The sequence below is a fragment of the Gavialis gangeticus genome, unplaced genomic scaffold (genome assembly GCF_001723915.1).
Source record: "Gavialis gangeticus isolate Ggan-Ray unplaced genomic scaffold, GavGan_comp1, whole genome shotgun sequence".
NCBI lineage: Eukaryota > Metazoa > Chordata > Crocodylia > Gavialidae > Gavialis > Gavialis gangeticus.
Window position 1 is genome coordinate 22,172,148 of NW_017729033.1, and position 21,642 is coordinate 22,193,789.

A 21,642-nucleotide genomic window follows, 5' to 3' on the forward strand; every position below is an offset into this window, starting at 1 on the left:
GGGTTTTTAAGAGGAGGTTGGATGACCACCTTACTGGGGTCATTTGACCCCAGTGCTCTTCCTGCCATGGCAGGGGGTCGGACTAGATGATCTGCTCAGGTCCCTTCCGACCCTAGAAACTATGAAACTGAAATACCAATGCAGAGCAAGCCGCACCCTGTCACGCATCAGCAGGGGCATTACTAACAGGTCCAGACAGGTCTTGCTCCCCGTCTATGCGGCGCTGGTCAGGCCGCAGCTGGAGTACTGAGTTCAGTTCTGGGCGCCACACTTCAAGAAGGACGTGGAGCACCTGGAGAGGGTCCAGAGGAGGCCACTCGTATGGTTGAGGGCCTCCGTGGCCAGTCCTATGAGGAGAGGCTGATGGACCTGAATCTCTTCAGTCTCCGCAAGAGGAGACTGAGGGGGGATCTTGTGGCTGCCTACAACCTTATCAGGGGCCGCCAGCGGGACTCGGGGAAAGTCTGTTCACTAGGGCCCCCCTTGGAGTCACCAGGAACAATGGCCACAAGCTGAGGGAGGATAGGTTTAGGTTAGATATTAGGAAGAACTACTTCACTGTAAGGGTGGCCAGAGCCTGGAATAGGCTTCCCAGAGAGGTGGTGCTCTCACCTTCCCTGGAAATCAAGAGGAGACTGGATAGGCACCTGGCTGGGGTCTTATGACTCCGCCTACCCCCAGTGCTCCTTCCTACCCATGGCTCGGGGTCGGACTAGATGATCTGTCTAGGTCCCTTCCAACTCTATGATTCTGTGAAATAGAGGGGAAGAATCACTTCCCTTGATCTGCTAGCAGTGCTTCTACTAATGCAGCCCGGTATATTGTTAGCCTTCTTGGCAACAAGGGCACGCTGTTAACTTATGTTCAGCTTGCTATCCACTGTCCGGAGGTCCTTTTCTGCAGATATGCTGCTTAGCTAGTTGGTCCCCATCCTTTAGAAAAGCATGTGATTGTTCCATCCTAAGTGCAGGACTCATGAGATTTCTTTTGGTCCAATCCTCCAATTTGTCAAGATCTCTCTGAATTCTAGCCCTTTCCTCCACTGTATCTACTACTTCCCCCAGCTTGGTGGCATCTGCAAACTTGCTGAGGGTACCGCATTTGGTAAAGGGCCCACACTTATCCTGAGTATCCCATTTTCCAGCTTATTCATGGAAATATTGAACAAAAGCAGCCTTAGAACTGACCCCTGGGGCACTCTACTTGATACCAGCTGTCAACTAGACATTGAGGCATTGACTACTACCCTCTGAGCCTGATGCTCCAGCCAGTTTTCTATCCACCTTACAGTCCATTCATCCAACCTGTACTTCCTTAGCTTACTTGCAAGAATGTTGTGAGAGACTATCAAAAACTTTGCTAAAGTCAAGGCATATCACATCCCCTGGTCTCTCTGCATCCACAGGTCCAGTCATGTCATTAGAGGAGGAAATTAGGTTGGTCAGGCATGACTTGCCCTTGGTGAATCCATGCTGACTGTACCTAGTCAGCTTCTTGTCCTCCAAATGCCTAGAAATAGATTCCTTGAGGACCATCAGCTCCATGATTTGTCCAGGGACTGAGTTGAAGCTGACTGGTCTGTAATTCTCTGGATCCACCTTCTTCCCTTTTTTAAAAGATGGGTATTATATTCGCCCTTTTCCAATACTCTGGGTTCTTTCCCGATTTGCATGAGTTTTCAAAGATGATGGCCCATGGCTCTGCAATCACCTTGGCCAACTCTCTCAGCACTCTCAGGTGCATCCTACCCAGCCTCTGGGACTTGTACACATCCAGCTTTTCTAACCTGTTCTTATTCCTCTTCTGGATGCTTACCTCCTCCCCAAACTGTGCTGCCAGGTGCGGTAGTCTGGGAGCTGACTGTCTATGAAGACTGAGGTACGTCAGCTTTTGAGTACGTTAGCTTTCAGCATTGAGTACTTAGCCTTTTCTGTATCCTCAGTCACTTTGTTGCCTCCCCCATTTGGTAAAGGGCCCATACTTTTCCTGATCTTCCTCTCACTGCTGACCTACTTGTAGAAACCCTTCTTGTTACCTTTCGTATCCCTTGGTTGCTGTAACTCCAGTTGTGCTTTGGCCTTCCTGATTTCATCCCTGCGTGGCTGAACAACACTGTTATGATCCTCCCCAGCTGTTTGTCCAATTTTCTGCTTCTTATAATCTTTCTTTTTTGTGTTTTAGCTTACTGAAGAGTTCCCTGCTAAGCCAAGGTGGTTTCTGCCATACTTGCTATTCTTCCTGCACATTGGGATGGTTTGTTCCTGCACCCTCAGTAAAGTTTCTTTAAAGTACAGCCAACTCTCCTGGACTTCTCTCTGCCTCAAACCAGCTTCCCAGGGGATCCTGCCCATGAGGTCCCTGAGTGAGTTGATCTGCTTTTCTGAAGTCCAGTGTCCATACTCTGCTGCTTTCCTTTCTTCCTTTCTTTGTAATCCTGAACTCAGTCATCTTGTGGTCACTGCTGCCCAAGATGCCATCCACTATTATATTCCCCACCAGTTCTTCCCTGTTTGTGAGCAGTAGGTTGAGAAGAGCATGGCTCCTGGTGGACCACTCCAGCACTTGCACCAAGAAATTATCCCCAACACTCTCCAAAAACTTCTTAGATTGCCTGTGTAGTGCTGCATTGCTCTTCCAGCAAGATGTCTGGATGATTGAAGTCCCCCGTGATAATCAAGGCCTGTGATTGGGAAACTTCTGCTAGCTGTATGAAGAGAGGCTCATGCACCACTTCCTCCTGGTCTGGTGGTCTGTAGCAGACCCACCCCACAACATCACCCTTATTGCTCTCTCCTCTGAGCCTGACCCAGAGTCTTTCAAGTGGCCTGCGTCCAGTTTCTTAGTGGATCTCTGAACCTGTACAAGATATGGCTCTTGTACATGAAGTGCAACTCCTCCTCTTCTCTTCTTCCCTGCTTGGCCTTCCTGAATGGGTTATACCCATCCATGACAGTGCTCCGGTCATGCGATCTCCCACCAAGTCTCTGTTATTCTAATCACATCCATAGTTCTGTTACTGGGCAAGGACTTCCAATTCTTTCTGCTTGTTTCCCAGGCTCCATTGATCTGGTCCAAACAAGATCACAAGCACATTATAAACTGGCGAGAGCTCAGGCCAGTCCAATATGAGAGTGTAGTCTGTGGACTTTATCTGAACTCTGTTTATCTGCTGAATGTGATAAGCAATGCCTCATTCTTACCATATTTTAACGGGCAAAGGGGAGCGAGGTCCCCAGTGTTTCAAGTAGATAGATGCCTTGGCTAGAGGGAAAATACAATCAACTGACTCTCTTTTTTCCTGGGGGAAATGAATGTTATAGCTGGCTTGCTTTGCAGGCAAAAGCTAGACCATTCAGAATGACAGTTACACCCAGAGGCTGTTGCCTTGGTCTGTTTGCCTCCTGGTTGAGTTGCAAGCCTTCCGGGTTGCTGGTAGGGACACAAAATTCAAGCAACAGATACCTTGTTGCAAAGGTGGCCAAGGGACCTTCTATGCTCCCTTTCTTTCCTGAGGACCTGGTGAGAAGCAGCAATGTTGTTTATGGTAGTTTTATTTTGGTTAAAGAGGGTCTCGGTTCTCTGACTTCCTTGATATAGTAAAGAGAGCTATTTTCTCATTAATTTTTTTCTGAATTGACAGAAGCCAGATGTGTGCTAGGCTTTTGTATGCAGTGTCTTAAACCTATGTGATTATGCAGAAGAAGTAATACCCAGACTTTGTGGCTTCCAGAAGGAAATTACTATGCATACTTGATTCCAAGTTGAAGCTCCCCCTGTCACTTCTCCCTCAGTCTGAGGCCCCCGCGACTCTTTCCCCATCTCTCACTGTGCTCTTCTACCTCCCCTGCCCCACCCCTGCTTACCTTGCTTTGGTGCTGGGAGGCTCTGTCCCTATTGTAGCACAGAGCATGGCCCCAGCCTGGCCCTGTAGCAGTGGTGTCAGCTCTGTGCAGCTGCTACAGGGCTGGGCTGGGCTTCATCAGTGCTCTGCGCTCCATTTGCCAGGTGCAGTGGGGACAGAGCCTGCTGCTGCTAGAGCAAAGGTAAGTGGGGGAGGGGAAGTAAAAAGGGGAGGGGCACTGAGGGGGTAAAGGCTTTAAAGGGGAAAATGGAGAGGAAGAAAAATGAGGGCCCAAAGCTGTAGGGGGCAGAAGTGGTGCGGAGGGGTTAAGGGGGAGGTGGGAGCCAGAAGCTGAGGAGGGAGCAAGTTGCCTGCCCCTGCTGTTCGCTCCCTGACTCCATGCCCGCCTACTGCCTGTCCTCCAACCGTGTACCCCATTACTGTCCCCCTCATCACCTGCCCCCACCCCCTGCATGCAAATAGTGGGGAGAAGAAGGTTAAGACAAATTTCTAATACAGGGGTTTTCAGCTGGGGGTATGCATAACCCTGGGGGTATTTTGGCGGGCCCCAGGGGTTACGCAGCAGTGGTATGGAGAAGCTGGCAGCACTTCCGGTTTCACTGCCATGCAGGGGCCCCCTGCTTGATCGACCACTGGGGGTACCCTGACCAAAAAACTTTGAAAACCCCTGCTCTAATAATTAGATTCTATACATGGAGAATTATAACACAGTTGTAAATGTTCTGTATATAGACTCCAATTATTGGGGGGTAGGGGGTGGGGGCTGTCTTAGCTTTGGGGAAATACAGTGCCAACTCTGTACATTGGAAGGCTTTGTTGAGGTTTAAATGTTGGTGTCCGTATAAGGGTCTCACCTTTTACATTTGCATTAATACCATGCATTCTTGAGTTTCTTCATATTGAACCCAAGCTAAGTTTGGAGTGCAGACAGTCAAAAGATTCAAGGTGCTTCTTTGCCTATACTGTGATTAGGGTGCTAGACAATAGTGGATTTTCTTTTATCAAAATGTCCAGTGGTTTTCTTGTTTGTTTGTTTGCATGTTTTTGATGGTTTTGTTTTTTGAAAGCAGCATATTCCCCCCCGCCCCCCCCAAAGTGCACAGGATTCTTCTATGAGAACTTTCTAAGAGGATGGTCAAGCATTAGAACAAACTGCCTAGAGTATTTCTGGCATCTCCATCCCTGGATATTTTTAAGAGACTTGGCTGGGATGGTTTAGTCAGGGGTGATCCTGCCGTGAGCCAGGGGCTGGACTAGATGAGCTCATGTCCCTTCCAATCCTATTTTGATATAGAAGGGATACAAACATCAGTATCTCTTTACAGGACAAGGCTCAGTACAGTAAATTTTAATTTTTTGGAGGCAGAAAAAGAACACTGTGTTAGTTTATTTTTTGTGCTTGAGATAAGAGTTGCAAAAATAATGTGAGATCTGGAAAATATATATTATAATGAAAGACAGAGAGCTCAATCTGTTTAGTTTATAGAAAAAAAAGATTATGAAGTGAAAAATGTTAAGTTTGTAAAAACTTATCCAGGGAGAAGGTTTATCTATAAGTAGCAACTGAAGTCATAACAAAATTTAGTAGTTGGAAGTTGACACTAAATTAATTCAAAATGGAAAAAGAAGTGTAAAGTTACCGTAGTCTTTGGAACAGATTGAAAAGAGGTGGAATAAATTTTCTATTACTCGGAGCCTTGAAATCAAAGTGGGGGTCTGTGATGGGATCTAAGCCCAGAGGTGCTGTGGCAATCCCCCCTGGTGGCAATTCCCTATTGTTTCACCTGTTATACCTTGATGCTGTTCAAAAATGGGTTGGGAGGCTGCTCCAAGGGCCCAGAGCAGGTTCAGTTCCTGGCAGATTTGCTCTCAGATACTCTGTTGTGGTCGTTTAAGCCCTATTCATGTCTTAGGGCACCAGGCGCCTGAGAAGCTGTGTTCTTCCCCATAGCTGTCTGTCCCCATAGCCATGCCTATGCCTTGCAGATGGTGTATGGCAGGGGCGGGCAATTATTTTGGGCTGAGGGCTGCTTATTGAGTTTTGGCAAGCTATCGAGGGCTGCATGACAGGCAGCCCAGGGCAGATAAATATTTATTTTCTAATTTTTTAGGGGCCTGGCGGGTTGGATAGAACGGCTTGGCAGGCTGCATCCAGCCAGCGAGCTGCATTTTGCCCACCCCTGGTGTATGGTATCACTTTAGAGGGGCTGCCTGGTCCCACCACAGTGCATAGCCCTCTTAGGTCTCAAAATCTTTGTTGAGGATTGGCCTTCCTGGCTTCGTCTCCTTTTCTCCGGCTGTGTCTCCCTCAGTCTAGATTCATTGTGCCAGTCCTCAGCTTCTGGGCCCCCGGCCCTGATTTTGCCCCTTCTCGGGCTCTAGGTTTTGGCCCTTTTGGCCTCAGACTGCCTCTCTTGCCCCTTTCTGGCGTTGGCCCTCTCGGTCTCTGCTACCTGGCTCTTGTGCCCATGCCCCTGGCAGGGCTCAAAGCCTTGGCACACCCCTCAGACAACCTTGTGGCCTCCTTTCCACCTCTTACAGCCACATGTGGTCCCCCATTTTTAAACTAGAACAAAAAGGCAAGTATCTGCTTTAAAACAAGACCTCCCTTACTCTGGGTAAAATAAATGGTTAGCCAGCTTTCATCCACTCTCAGGGTGGTTTGGTGTCTGCCAGTGTGTCTCCAGCAGTCTCTCTCTCCTGGGAGCCCTGTTCCTTGCAGTGCCCTGGGCCTGACTGCCTACCTTCCTCCAGGCTCTGGATTTGTATGCCCTGGAGTCCTGCTGCCTTGGGTTGAGGGATTCTCTAGTCCCACGCAGGTGTTGTCTCCTTGCATCTAATGGGCAGCTTGCTCCTCGTTTTAGCTGAGCCCTGCTGCTTGTAGCCTTTATTCCCTGGCTGTCTGGGAATTTGCCCTTATCCTCCAGCTTGTTCTTGTGCAGCTAACCTTATCTCAGGTACCTGCCTACGTACACCACCAGGCTAGCCTTTGGTGCTACCCTTTTGAGTAACAGGGGCCTTTGACTCCCTGTTACAGGGTCTTTCTGAAAGTTGTGCTCCTGTTACTATATCTCCATTCTTTCCTTATGGGTCCCCAGTAAGGATACCTGTTCTATTTAGCTGTATAGGAAGGACAAGATAATTGTGGTCTCATATTACCTGTTTAGACAGTCCCCAAGTTGTCAACCTATTCTCTAGTTATTCAGTTAGATGTAAGAACTGCTTACTGAAATTTATGGCTTTTGTTATGGAGGGATAACACTAGACTGTTACAGTTGTCCTGTCTGGCTTTAAAGGGCTGACATCTATACAGCGGCAGTGGTGTTGTCCAGGGAGAAAGTGACTGAGTGTATCCTGAATTTGTTAATGCAGCTTCTTTCTTGCCATTGGTTTTTCCCTACAACTAACTGCTGGTGCCAGTTGGTGACAGGAGGAAAAGGCAGTGGGAGAAACAACAACAGAGGTTGCAATATGGGCCATGCAAGAGTGGCTGATCCTGCTACGGTGGGGTGCTTACCTACAAATTTTGTGGAAAACTCTGCTAATATTCTCCACAGCTGGAAGTTTGCTGGTAAAAGCGTTCTTCATCATGGTGTCTGTTCTCAAACCCTCACTCTCTGGTGAGTTTAAAAGCTCTGGGGATGAGCCTGAAACAACCAAACTGGCCAGTTTCTGGCTCTGGAATGCCTTAACACACCAGCCTGTTCGATGAATGGCACAAGTGGCGTGGGTAGCCGCTGTGTGTAGCAGGGAGCAGAAAACACGGGAAGGGAATCAGAGTGGTGGAGGCGCAGGCTAAATTTGTGGCACGTCTGCCAAAAAGGTTGACCTCCACTATCTTAGGAGACTCAGATGTGTTGGGCAGGGGTAGAGAATGCTCAGTCCCATCCTTCCCAGGCTCTAATGCTGAGGCAGTATAGACAACATCTGAACAGTACTGTCCTCCCTTGATGCAGGCTTGTCTCAAGCTTGTGGTCTAGTTTGCGGGAATACATCTCCAAGGAATTAAAAATTTTCTGGGAGAGATGCATGCCAAGGGATGGAGTAATTGTTCCAATCCAGAGGTAAATAGGTTTTGGGGAAAAAAATAAAAATAGTTTATGGATATCTGCACATATCTCTAACTTTCATTTTTTGTACTGCGACTCCTAGTTTGGTACATATCATATAAGTGCATATTTTTACGAGCATTTTTTCAGAGACATCTGTTCTTGGGAACTCTTCCTCTTGTTTTGTGCATTTTCTCTTTGTACATCTTGCTTCTGTAATGTTCAGTCCCATTTTTAAAACTCTTCTTTCTTTTAATATTACTGCTTGTACTTATTAGACGACATAAGGCTTTGATTGTGTTTGTCTGTTGAACAAATTCACCAAGAGCTCTGGATAAATAGCCAATATGGTATTTGTAAACATTTCTAGAGTATACAGAGGTTCGAAGAAAGTATACAGTAAAATGTAAAAGGTAAGTTGTGTTCAGTTTTAGTTAAAAAGATTTATGATGCTTGATTACTGGAATACACCAGAATCAGCTCAGGCGTCTTCTTTTGCTCAGAATTTCTTTAAACAGATTGGAGCAGACTTTTTGCAAAGGTGTTTGGTTTCATTTGGTTGTGAATAATTGATAGGAACTTTTTTTTTAGGACTTCATCAACTGACTGACTCCTTTTTCTCTCTTTCCTGTACTTAAGCACCAAATTAGAATATCCTCTTGACCCAGCTTCCCTCTCTCTCTTATTTTGTCAGTGAAAAATGTCCTTCTTCTAATATGGCATCCTTTTCCACTCATTTTTTTAGCAAGTTAATGTAAGTCACCTATGTTGAAGCTATATCTTATTTTCTTTTCATCCACTCCCCTTTCAGTCCAGCCCTCTGCTACCTTATCTTAGTGTTTTGCAGCCTTGTTTCATAATGCTCAGTCCTCACTCATTCCTCATTTGCTGCAGTGTCTCTTGTATAGCCCCAGTATTGATGACATGCTGCTCCCAAAAGCCCCATCATTTTGTGTATTTCTACATGCACCTTTCCCTGAACTGATACAGCCATCTACAAACTGCTGCTAACCCACTTTTTCACCAATTTTGTTTGTAATGCTTTGACATTAGTGTAATTTAGTTCACACACCTGTTTGCAAGGTCAGGTAATCATGTAAAAATGTTTCCCATAAAGCTATTTCATATTTGAAAGAAAAGTATGATTATATTTTGAGCAGTGCTTATTTTCAAGTCAGTAAATCTTCACTTGACGATTCCTGTTGGCCATAGAAGATCATCTGAACCAATCGCCAAACGTTTTAAAGTTTGATTATACCAGCTTTCTATATGTTAACTTCTTAGAGCTGCAGTAGTAGTCTATTTTTTGTGTGCCAATTTATAAATAAAGAATGAAAACAGGGCTTGGGATATTATAACACTTTTGTATGCCTTTGTCTTCCCGTGTGATGTCTCCTTTTTTCCTCTGCTGCCACAGGATAAAAAGGTTAAGCCTTTCAGAGAGATCTTACGTTACACCTTCCCCATGACACTTAGTACTGAGAATGCAAATACTTGTGTTGCAAACTTTGGGTGTTTCCACTGCTGTGGTATTTGCCTTTCATTACTCAGCTGATTCTCATATATCTGGGCAGACTTTGTTAGGAACTCATCGCAAGAGACAGACCTTTAAATGTATTTCACAATACCCAATTTGTGACTTTTCAGAGAGTGTTTAGTTTGTCTGCCATCCTAGAGCTTGGTTTCAGGAATTTGGTCTTCCTTCTTAGAATTATTTTATACCACCCATCTTTTCTTGTGGTTCTGCTTCTTTGGTCTTGCAGTAGTAAGTTTCAGGAAGGGAGTTCATATGGTAGATGGTACAAGAGTTGATAGGCAATCTTCATCAAAAGGAAAATGGTTTAGGTAGCAAAAAAATGCTTTTAGTACATTTGTTAGCCAGATGGCAGTATGTTACTTTGGAAAACATTACTTTCAACTGTAGTGATTTTTCTGTAACTGCTTATAGTATAACGAGGGTAGGCAGAACTGTGACATCCTCCCTACAATTCCTCTAGCTATAGACTTGAATGCTTACAGGTGTGTTATCTTTAGGATCACACACAAATCTTTGGTTGTAATTAGCGGCAGTTGTTCCTTTGTTTGTGTGTAGGTAGGATAAACAGATTTCCATCTCATGTCTTCCTTACAGAATGAAAGTCCAGTTAAGGACTAAATCGTTGCAAGGATATGACAGGCAGGTAGGGAGGAAGACTTCAGCAACAACTTAATGAGACACGAACTATTCGGTGGAGATAAATAGCGGTCTGCCTTTAGTGAAGTTTTCAGGTTCAGTCAGCTAGCTCTCCAGGGCATCTCTTGCTTTCCGCTCAGTATAAGGGAAAGACCCTCACTGGCTGAGAAGTGGTTTATATGTACAATTTTAAAACTGTTCTACATTGTGCAAATCAGCTAGGCAAATGCTTAAACTTTAACGGGTTTCCACAGATTTTATAAGCACTTCTCTGGCACTGTTTTAGTCTCATTGAGGATGTGGTTGTATTTTCCATGTTTGCTCTTATGTGATGGCTGTGTGTCCTCCAAGTGCTAGATATTTATTTTTGGATCGGTGTGTCAGAAAAACCTCAAATGAATTTTTGATTGGGTAATGGCTTCCTATTTTTGTTTGTATTCCTATATAGTTCTAATTGTGGTTTTTGCATACTCCTTATGCTGTGCTTGTTCTTTTATTGACTTTAAATAAGCCCTTTTAAATTTTAAACTGGGTCATTGACGTGCTTAATATCTGGAGCTAATGATTCTGAAAGCAATCTAGAATCTTCTTTCACTTAGAATGTAACTGGAGTTGTCTTAAGGCAGTGGTCTCCAACCTTTTAAAGGTGAAGATCACTTTTTGAAGAAAAGGGCAACCCGGGATCTACCACACCACCTCCTCTCTCTCCCCCCTCGCCCAGCAGATCAGTCTGTGGGGAAAGGGAGGGGGCAGATCAAGGACCCTGCGGTGAGGGTGGGAGCGGGGCAGGGGTGTGTGGGGCCCTGGCCGGGCTGGGTGGTGGGAGGGTTTCTGGGGCTCTGGACTGCGAGTTTCTGCCTTCCTGGCTCTTTTTCCCCCTGCCCCACCCCAATCCCAGCCAGGCAGAGCTGCATCCTTCCTGGCTCGGAGCTGCAGCGGGGCTGGTGTGGTTAGCAGCGGGGAGCCCAGGGCAAGCAGGTTCTCCCCTAGGCTGTCAGTGTCTCTGGGACTCTTCTCTGCTCCATGACGTGGTCCTTTCTGCTCTGCCAAGGGGAAGTGGGTCTTGGCTGGAGCCCGGCTCTTGGAGCAGAGTAGGGGAGGATGGAACGTGGAACCTGGCAGGGTCGCTCACACCCATACCCTGCCCCCCCAAGCTCTGTACTTCTGCCGCCTCCCTGAGCATGGGCACTGCTGCCAGCCCCAGTCCCATGCTCTGTGCTCCATCCCAGCTGCAGCTCCCTCTCCTACTGCCCCTGCCCCTGCCGCTTCCCTGCCTGGTGCCTGGAGCAAGCGGGATGCCGGGGAGGCCAAGCAGGTCCCCTGGCAGCGGCAGCAGCAGCTCCGCCTGGAAGCCGCATGCTGGCTTGGCCGGGCCATTCTGCCCACAAAGGTGGGAAGAAGGAGTGTGGGCTGAGCAGGGTACTATTAGTTGGTGGGCACCTGCGGGCTGGATGAAATTGCCTGGTGGGCTGGATGTGGCCTGCGGGCTGTATTTCTACAGTTGGTAGTGGCATAATTGAAAAGTAGCCAAGCTTTCTGATTACAGAGATGTACATGTGCACACATGCATGTGTGTGTGTAAAATATAGGAAGAACACTGACAGTATAGACAAACTGACAAATTACAGCAAGTTGATGCGGGATAAATACCTGCCCACTTTAACCACTCTTCCGTAATGGCTTATGAGCTACTGCACGGTAAGGGAAAGGATGCAAACTGTTACCATGAAACAGCTGATACATGTTATGTCACAGGACAGGAGAACAGGCTTTATGCTGAGCGGTTGAGAGCTATGGGACTCTTCAGCCTGGAAAAGTGCAGGCTCAGGGGGGACCTGGTGGCTGCCTATAAGTATATAATGGGCGTATATCAGGAACTAGGGGAGCGCCTGTTCACTAGAGCACCCCAAGGGATGACAAGGTCAAATGGTCACAAACTCCTCCAAGACCGTTTCAGGCTGGATATAAGGAAGAAATTCTTTACAGTCCGAGCCCCCCGGGGCCTGGAACAGACTGCTGCCAGAGGTAGTGCAAGCACCTACCCTAGACTCTCTTAAGAGACATTTGGATGTTTATCTTGCTGGGATATTTTGGCCCTGGCTGACTTCCTGCCCCTGGGGCAGGGGGCTGGACTCAATGATCTCCTGAAGTCCTTCCCAGCCCTAATGTCTATGAAATCTATGAAGTCCTTACCTTTTTAAAACTTGCTATTATTTGTTCTTTTGTCCTTTCTCTCCGTGTACTGGGAATAAACCACTGTTCCAATCTATTGTATGCTAATAGCAGTGGATCCTTCTGAATTTAACACGGGGTCCACTCCTTACCAAAGATTGCTTCAGAGTCAAACTTTCATTTTAAGTGAAGAGAAATTATTCTAAACCTTGAGATTCCAAGCAGCCTTAAAATAGAAACCAAATGTAAACTAATGTGATGATATTTGCTTACATCTGCAAATAACTTGAAAAATATCTCTGAAAGTTATGCACTGTCCTGTTCGTGGATGCTAACTTTGAAACCTAAGGACTACAAGAGCTAAGTTAGATATTAGGAAAAGCTAGTAAAGCACTGGAACAGGTTACCCAGAGAGGTGGTGGAATCTCCATCCCTTGGAAGTTTTTAAGACCCAGGTCGACAAAACATTGGCTGGGATGATCTAGTTGGGGCTGGTCCTGCTCTGAGCAGGGGGTTGGACTAGATGATCTCCTGAGGTCCCTTCCAACCCTAATTTTCTATGATTCTACCACTTGAATAGCCTCAATTTTTTGTTGATCATTTTAAGCAGAAATGTCTAGTTCATATAATCCTCCTACAGTACAAAGTGGTCCTGCAGGTTACACACCTCAGTAGTCTGCTTTACAGTTGCCAAATATCTGGCTTCTTCCTGGTAACTTTTCCAGCACAGTTTTTCTTTATCTGTACAAGAAAATTGTTGCTGTACTAAAAACTGAAAACGTGTGTGCAGGGAGTGGAAAAAATTGAATATAAGCCTACCAGTTCTACTGCATCGTTTGTTTTCATGTCAGATTAAGCATCCTCATTATTTAATATTTCCCTGAAATACCAAAGGAGTTCCAGTCTGTTGCAGAGGTATGCCAAGGAAAGTAGTGGGGTTTGCTGCAAAAATTGGGTTCAGATTCCTGTTTGGTATATTAGGCTTTGGTATTTGTAAAGGATTCTTGTAGGAGTCAGTGGTAAATATGGTTCATTTGGGCAAATCTGTATATTTTTAAAGGGCTGTATTGAATACATATGGGTAAACAAACAGCAAGATATTAAATTTTTTCAGTAAAGATGTCAGATAAATCCTCTTATGTAACAGTGAGAAGGCTGCATAATGCGCTAGCTGTTTTTCTCTACTTTGTACAATAAGCTGTTAATATCTAATTATAAAAATGTAGAATTATGTTTGTTTAGTTACTTAATGTGACATATATAGACTTTTGAGCAAAGACGAACAAAATGCTTAGAAGATATTTTAGAGTTGGAAACAGTGAGTCCTAACACTAGAAGGAAAAAACTAAAAATATAATTAATAGAGATTTGCCATATCAAAGCCAAAAAAGATGCTTGTCCTACTGAGGAAGGTGCAGAAATGAAATAAATGAAAGCTTCAATATGGTAGAGTCCATCATCTGTTATATGGAAAAGGAATATTTTAAGGTATATATTGGGGAAGGAATTCAAGATATATAAAACAACACAAATACAGTGACCCTTCTAAACTTGGGTGTTGTAGTGAGGGAACAGAGAAGAGGCTCAGACTTTGGATAGATTGAGCTGCATATACTGTTTGAGGAAGGTAGTGTGGAACATACTTATAGGGCATTAAAAACCCAGAACTCCATTTGATTTTGTTTTGTAGGTGCATACGATACTAGTTACGATGGTAAAATAAAAGAGTAGTCTGGCAACTTCCTTATATACTTTCTTTAATTTAGAAAGTTGGAATTTATGGGTGTAAGCTTGAGTACTGAGAACATCAGTACTCAAGTGGGGAGTGTTTAACATGCAGGCGGGGGCTGGGTAAGATGGATTCTAGGTTTGAAGCATTGTATAGAGACCACGGTTTTCTGTTCTCTAGTCATGACAGCAAAGTTCTAGGATTGCCTTGTGTTTTTCTTCTAATCACGGTAAAACTCTTGTTGATTACTCATTTTTGTAAACTCATTTCTTTCTAAGTGTTTGCCTTAGGCTGGAAAAAGTATGTTCATGACATTAATTTAATGATTAGTAGATATTTTCAAAGGCACAAAGGAGACCAGCCAGCTCCCACCGAAAGTGAGTGCCTAACTCTGTTTGTGCCCTTAGAAATTTCTGCTCCCTCCCTCTCTCCTGGTGCTATGAGGATGTAAGAACATACTGGATCAGACCAGTAGTCCTGTCTCTGACAGTGACAGAAGTGGATGCTTTAGGGAGAGCATTGAATCAGGTATATTTAGAGTAGCGATTTCTCAAACCTTTTAGACTTGAGGCGCCCTTCCATACCTTTTGTGAATTGAATGGCACACAATTTAATGAACCAACATATATCACAGTGCTTACGTCGTTGCAGAGGGACTGGGCAGTGGATGTGGGGGATCCTTCAGGTAGGGAAAAGCCTGTGCTTGTGTTCTCTACTTAGCTTTCCTCTTCACACTTTGTGGCACCTGTTAAAGGATCTGGTGGCACCCTGGTTGAGAATCACTGATCTAGAGTGATCTATCATCTTATATTCATTACCCCCTGTGGCATCCACCGTTATTGGTTTAGTGATGCTGGAGGAAACACCTCCCATTGTTCTGTATAATTGAACAGATGTAAAATTGGATAAAAGGAGAGCACCTCTGAAAATTCATTGCTGTGTCTGAAGATTTGTCCCAGGTAAGTAAAGTACTAAAATTGAATACAAGTAAAAATAATTTTCTATTTTCTATTGTCTTTAGGGTGCAAAGTTTGGGCATTCAGTTGGATTAGCTCAGGCCCCTCAACGTTCTTCTGTTCGGAGATCATTTGGAAGATCTAAGCGATTTAGCATTACCCGTTCACTGGATGATCTTGAGGTAATTTTAATTTTCAAGTTCTATGTAAAATTTCTCTCACATAGAAATATTGTAGCAATTTTCCCAAATACATAAGATGGAAGCAATGATTGGAATAAATTTAACTGATGGTTGGAATAAAGTAACTAATTTAAAATTGGTATGTGTGTAAGCTACAGGTTTGAGTTGTGACCTGAGTTTTTTCAGAATTTTTTGAGAACTTGAGCTAATGCTCCTAGTGGTCATTCTTTCCATGTGTAGCATATCTGGCTGTGAGGGTGGCTGTGATACTCCCTGATGGCCAAGCAACACCTGCCTCACTCTAGCTTTTCCTCCCTTTTCTAACTCACCTGTCGTGCCTTGATTGAATTTATAGTATTGCAGGAGGCTGCCCCAGGGTCCTAGAATGCTTCAGTCCCTCAACTACCTTGTGCTCCATGTACCTGACCAGTACCAGTCCTGCCCTCAGGCACTAAATTGTCTTATGGACATTAACCTTGGCCCACTATCTCACCCCTATAGCCACAATCTGGTCCTCCAGTGTAGAAACTTAAATATAACACACAAGCAAACTGCTTCCCAAACCTTATCTTAATCCTCACTATGGGCCAAAGCCCCACCCCAAGCCGTATGTCCACTTCAGTTGCCCCATCTAGCTTCCTGGGTAGTCTGGCTGTCCCTGGGTCTTTCCTGAAGCCCCTCTCTCCCCGGAGCTGCTTTTTGCACAGCATACAGGGCCAGACTGCCCACTTTGCTTCTGGCCCTGGGTATATATGTCTCTAAGCCCCACCCCTCCTGGTCATGAGGCTTGGTCTGGGGCAGCCTCCCGCAATACTATGTACTCTCTACTTAAAGTGACAGAAGCCTCTGGCTCCCTGTCACGCCATGTGAAACATTGCTGGGTTTTTGGTTGTAGCCTTGTTGGTCTAAGAATATAGGCAGGCAAGTTTTTTTGAGTAGATGTGATGTATTTTATTAGACCAACTGAGTAGTTGGGGAAAAGAAGTTCTTAGCAAGCCTTTGGACACAGTCACCCTTCTTCAGGCTTAGGGAATCTTTGCTATTCTGAGAGTCCAGGAAATGAGAGAAGCTACAAGTGTGACAGGATGTCAGTGAGAATGTAAATAGGTTGCAATTAGAAAGACAAAAAGTAAAGGAGAGAGGCGAGGGCGAAGAAAGCAGGGGAAAAAAAGCTGAAGAGAAACATTACAGTGATAGACTACAGGGTGGAAAAGAAGCTGTCAGTGAAAAATAATAGTTGGAGATCAAGAAAACAAGAATTAGATGAGCTCAAAGTGTAAGAGGATGGTAGTGTAAATATAAAAAAGTAGAAATGAGAAACAAAAGGTAAAGCAGAGGATGGAGGGGGAAGAAAGCAGGGGGGAAAAGGCCAAAGGGAAACATTACAGAGGTAAATATACAGGGTAAGAAAGGCTCTCAGTGAAGAAGGAAATAGTAGGAAATCAGGGAGGCAAAGGGCAGGAAAGCAGGGAAAGGGAGAAAAGGTGGGGGGAAAAGAAGAATGTAAGAGGTTAGGTCAAGCAGGTACCTATTGAATCAGATGTCAGGCAGGTTGTAATGTGTTATAAAAACAATATATTGAGTTAGAAGTTGGTCTAATAAAAGATATCAGATTCATGCAAAGAACGTTGTCTGCCTATGTCCTTAGACCAACATGGCTACAACCTACACCCCTGTATATTGAGTCCAGGACTTTTTGTTTGCAGTAGATTTATGAAATGAAGTTCGTAGGCTCATCTACAAAAAGTGTTTTGTAAGTTCCCTTTGAGGATTAGAATTGAGAGATCAGAGAGGTTGTGATGGTCTTATGAGAAGTGTGCCCCCACAGGTAGCTGGGTATTCTTGTCTTTGATGGATTTTCGGTGTGTGTTCATTTTGGTGCACAGTTCTTGTTTGGTTTTTCCAACATATTTCCCATCAGGGCATTTGGTGCACTGGATGCGATGTATAACATTTCTGGAGATGCAGCTGTAGGATCCAGGAATGGTGATGGTTCTATTGTAGGGTGTAGTAGGCCATGTGAAACATTGACTTCTTTTGACTCATCACAGCCTACCAAGACCTCTAAAGTACACATGACTTGATTAAATGTATGAACTAATTGCTTAGTCATATATTTTTACCAGTCTGTTTCAGTTCAACAGACAGTCATTTGACCAGTGCTCTGAGAGGATCCTGAGGGTGAAATATGTATATGTCTTGATATGTGCCCAGTTTCTATGCATAACTTAGTAAATAGTATAACTTACTGAACAGGCATAATTTGCTATCTAAAAAATAGATATTATCATTTCCTTTATTGTTATCGGCTGAATAAAGCAAATGCCTAAGTTAACTTTGGCATGTAATACAGTAACTTTGAATCTTGGTTTTTGATCAGATTTTGGGGAACATTTTAGGCCAACTTGTTGATTTTGATTAAAATCAGAAAACTAGAATACATTTGAATTTTAAATTAAATGTTCCTTGCTGAGCGGGAAAATGAAGAGGATAGTGAGGAAATTTTCATTCCTCCTTCCTACTATGCTGCTTCCCCCATGCCTGTTCCCTGGTGAGGGGGGAGAGAGAAGCAGGCAGCAATAGCTGTGTTCCTATTTCTTTAACTCTGAGTAAAAACAATAGTTTGGGAGTGGGGTAGGGAAGAAAGATAGATACACAGAAGCTGTGGTCTGGGAGGGGATAAGGGAGCAAGGTCACAAGTATCTATAGGATGGGATGGGGGAAGGGTGTCATGGGGAGCATATAGAACCCTAGGGATCATGGGAGGAAATGTCAGAGTCTGTTACAAAGAGAGGAAGATGGGATCATGTTCAGGGAGAATGGAGGGATACAAGGAGCCCTTAGTGTGTGATGAGCTTGTTTTACAGAAGCAATGAACTGTGCAACTCTCCAGTCTAAAATTAATAATTTTGTTATTTCATCATTATTTTAAGCAGGGAGAAAGTAAATGTTCCTCACTGAGAACCATTTTCATGTTCTCATCTGAAGTCTTAAAATAAAGCAATTTATCCAGCTGTACTAAAGTACCTGATAAGTTGTCTCAAGGACTAGAAATACTTTTTTTTATTTGATTTTTAGCACATATTCCGAACTTGAGAATGGTAGATTATCTTTACATTTTAATAAGCAAAACAAAATCTTGGGGGGGGGGGCAGGAAACAAAAACTGATTAGGAATTGTCTGACTAAAATTGGTTTTGATTATAAATGCTAATTCAAAAATCAAATTGAATCAACACTTTTCATGGCAGTGTGCGTTCCAATTCTTAAAAGGATGGAATTGCTGGCTAAAAGGAGAGATATGCTGATAGGTGGACTCCAGAGGAGATTGTTGTTTAGGACACTCACATGGGTGGTAGGAACTCAAGGTATACTCAGCTCCTTCCAATTTAAGTCTATGGAGGCTTACAAGGTTGTCTGATGGTCCAGCGGGTGTTGTAACCACCAGACTAGTGGCTGTTCGGGGGTGGACCTCTCTCTCCTTTAGGAACTTTTTTAGTTTGCGTAATTATTCTGTTTTCCTCCATCCCAGGTAGGTGCCATAACCGCTGGGCTAAAAAGTCAATCTCTTGCTCTCTAGCCTAATGAATATTCAGTTATTTATGCAAAGTAGAACAGCTCCAGCAGGAAAAAGTGAAAAACACCACACCCAGATTATCCAATAGCCTGCTGGTTAGGGCATTCATCTGAAAATGTTGGACACTGCATTGCAAATTCCTGAGCTCAATTAAGCAAGTCAAGGCTTTGTCTTTTGCTTTCCCATATCCTCGACGAGTGCCCTGACTGATCACTTGCCGATTGACTCTTTGGGGATAGGTTGGCCTCCCTGTCTTTCACCTTGAAAAAGTTATTGGTTTTATCCCTGTGCAGAACAGCAACATTTTTGAGACCTACCAAGTTCTTTTTTCAAAGACCGAATGAGAGAAATATCCAACTAGAAGGTAATTCACTTTAAAACCATGTAAGTGAATGACAACTAAGTGTTTAGAATGGAAATGTCCAGTTCTAACTATAGCCTTGCTATTGCTGCTCTATAATTTGGTATTTGATTGCACAAACACTGCTATTTCTAGTATAGTACAATATAACGTTGTCAGAACATGTTTAGAATATTTCAGGGCAGACTTGCTGGAAGGGGAGACAACAATACCAGGAAATTCTTAGAGGCTCCACCTTTGAATAATGACCATGAGCATAATATGGAGGTTATTCACTTGTTTTGGACTCACATCCCTGTCTTTAAGCAGAACGGATGTGTTGATGTTTTAAACATTAGTTTTGAAATGGGTAAACTGCCTCAACTGCCCATTTTATGGGTTCAAATCTTAATAGCATCAGCTCAAGTATTCAGTACGGAACAGCAGAAATCAAATTGTATATAATATTTTGTACATGGGTATTTTTAAATTGAATTAATTCCTCTCAAAGGCCCCAATAGAAATAGTTTATTCATCTGAGTATGAGTTTGTCCCACACTTTCTGGGCAACATTTTATTGCTGTGTCATTACATTCTGTGCTCTGTATCGTGTATTAATGTCAGTCTGTCTGTTATGTGCCATGAAGTTGCATGGTTCCTTTGAGATTCCTTTTTTTTGAAGGGGCTTCTTAAATATAAAATATTTTTATATACATACTGCTGTAAGAAACAAAAACAACTGGCATTTGATAATATTTTGCTTCTTTTAGATATAGAGCTTGAAAGATGAATAAACTGTATCCTTATGAGGCTAGAATAACTGCATAACCATACAGCTATCACTCCTAGGCAATTTCCCTGTACTTGCAGGAGGTATATATTGATGAAAGTTAAAATCTAAGCAGTTTCAACTTTCATAGAATCATAGGGCTGGAAGGGACCCTGAAGGATCATCAAGTCCAGCTGTCTGCATGAGCAGGAAAGACATCTGGGGTCAGACATCCTCAGCCAGGTGACTGTCCAGTCTTCTCTTGAAGACCTCTAGGGTAGATGATTGCACCACCTCTGTGGGAGCTTGTTCCATAGTCTGGTCACCCTAGTAGTAAAGAAGTTTTTCCTAATGTTTAGCCTGAAACTCTCTTCCAGGGGTTTGTGGCCATTGTTTCTAATTTTCCCCCAGGGCTCCCTGGTGAACAGTTGTTCACTGAGCCTCTGATGTATACCTCTGATATACACCTCTGATATAGAGGTAAGCTGCAATCAGGTCCCCTCTCAGCCTTCTTTTATTTAGGTTGAAGAGTCTGAGATCCCTCAGCCTCTCTTCGTATGGGTTGCAGTGCAAGTCCCTGATCATACAGGTGGCCCTTCTCTGGACCCTCTCGAGCTTTAGCACATCCTTGTTGAAGTGCGGTGCCCAGAACTGGATGCAGTACTCCAGCTGTGGGCACAGCATTGATGAATGAAGCGTGCGAATCACTTTGGATTTACTGGAGATGCATCAATTGATGCATGCCAGAGTTTTATTGGCTCTAGTGACTTCTGCATTGCGTTGCCGGCTCGTATTCATGCTGGGGTCTATTGCTACCCCCAGATCCCTTTCATTTGTCATGCTAGTCAGGTTAGTGATGCCCACCCTGTAGGTGTGCTGGGGGTTCTTCCTTTGCAGATGCAGCACTTTGCATTTCTCTACATTGAACCTTATCTGGTTCCGTTCTGCCCAGCACACCAGCCTGTCTAGGTTGCTTGTATCTGCAGCCTATCTGTGGCTGTGTCCACACAACCCTATACCTTGGTGTCATCCACGAATTCGGCCAATGGGCTTTTCATCCCCTAAGCCAGGTTGTTGATGAAGATACTGAACAGCACAGAGCCAAGTCCTGACCCCTGGGGTATGCTGCTGTTCACATCCCGACGGGATGACACCGATCCATTCGTTTGGACTCTGTGTCCTACCTCGCAACCAGTTTCGTATCCACTTGACGGTCCTGCAGTTGAGCCCCATATCTTCCAGTTTTCTGATCAGTACCTCATGGGATACCAGGTCAAAGGCTTTCTGGAAGTTAAGGTATATGATGTCAATCGCTTTTCTCTCATCCAGGTGACAAGTCACCTGATCATAGAAAGAAATGAGGTTGGTCAGACAAGACCTGCCCATGACAAAGCCATGCTGGCTGTCATTCAGTATCACGCCTTCTGCAAGTTTGTCACATATAGCCTTTTTGATGAATATTTCTAGGATTTTCCCTGGAATAGAAGTTAAGCTAATTGGCCTGTAGTTTCCCCAGTCTTCATGCTTCCCCTTCTTGAAGATGGGTACAACATTGGCCCTCTTCCAGTCCCCTGGGATTTCTCCAGAGGCCCATGAATTTTGAAAGACCTTTGCCAGGGGCTCTGCAATTACTTCGGCCGACTCCTGCAGCACTCTTGGGGTGGGGTTCATTCGGTCCTGCCGATTTATATACGTCTGATTTCTTTAATTGATCATACACCAGTTCTATGACAGTGGTGGGAATAGTGTCAATCCCGTCCTGCTTGTTCTTTGCCCTACCTGGCATGTTGTTTCCTGTCACGGAGTGGGGCCTAGGAGTGGCCGTGAGCCCGCT

The 21,642-nt window shown here is 44.2% G+C and overlaps 1 protein-coding gene across 1 annotated transcript in view; it reads left to right on the top strand.

Moving 5' to 3' along the window:
- RGS12 (regulator of G-protein signaling 12) overlaps window positions 1-21,642 on the top strand; it is a 164,142-nt gene that overhangs the window by 13,909 nt on the left and 128,591 nt on the right. Inside the window, exon 2 of the mRNA XM_019526049.1 lies at window positions 15,007-15,123. Within this exon, the coding sequence (XP_019381594.1) occupies window positions 15,007-15,123 (117 nt within the window). The remainder of the gene's footprint in view (window positions 1-15,006; window positions 15,124-21,642) is intronic.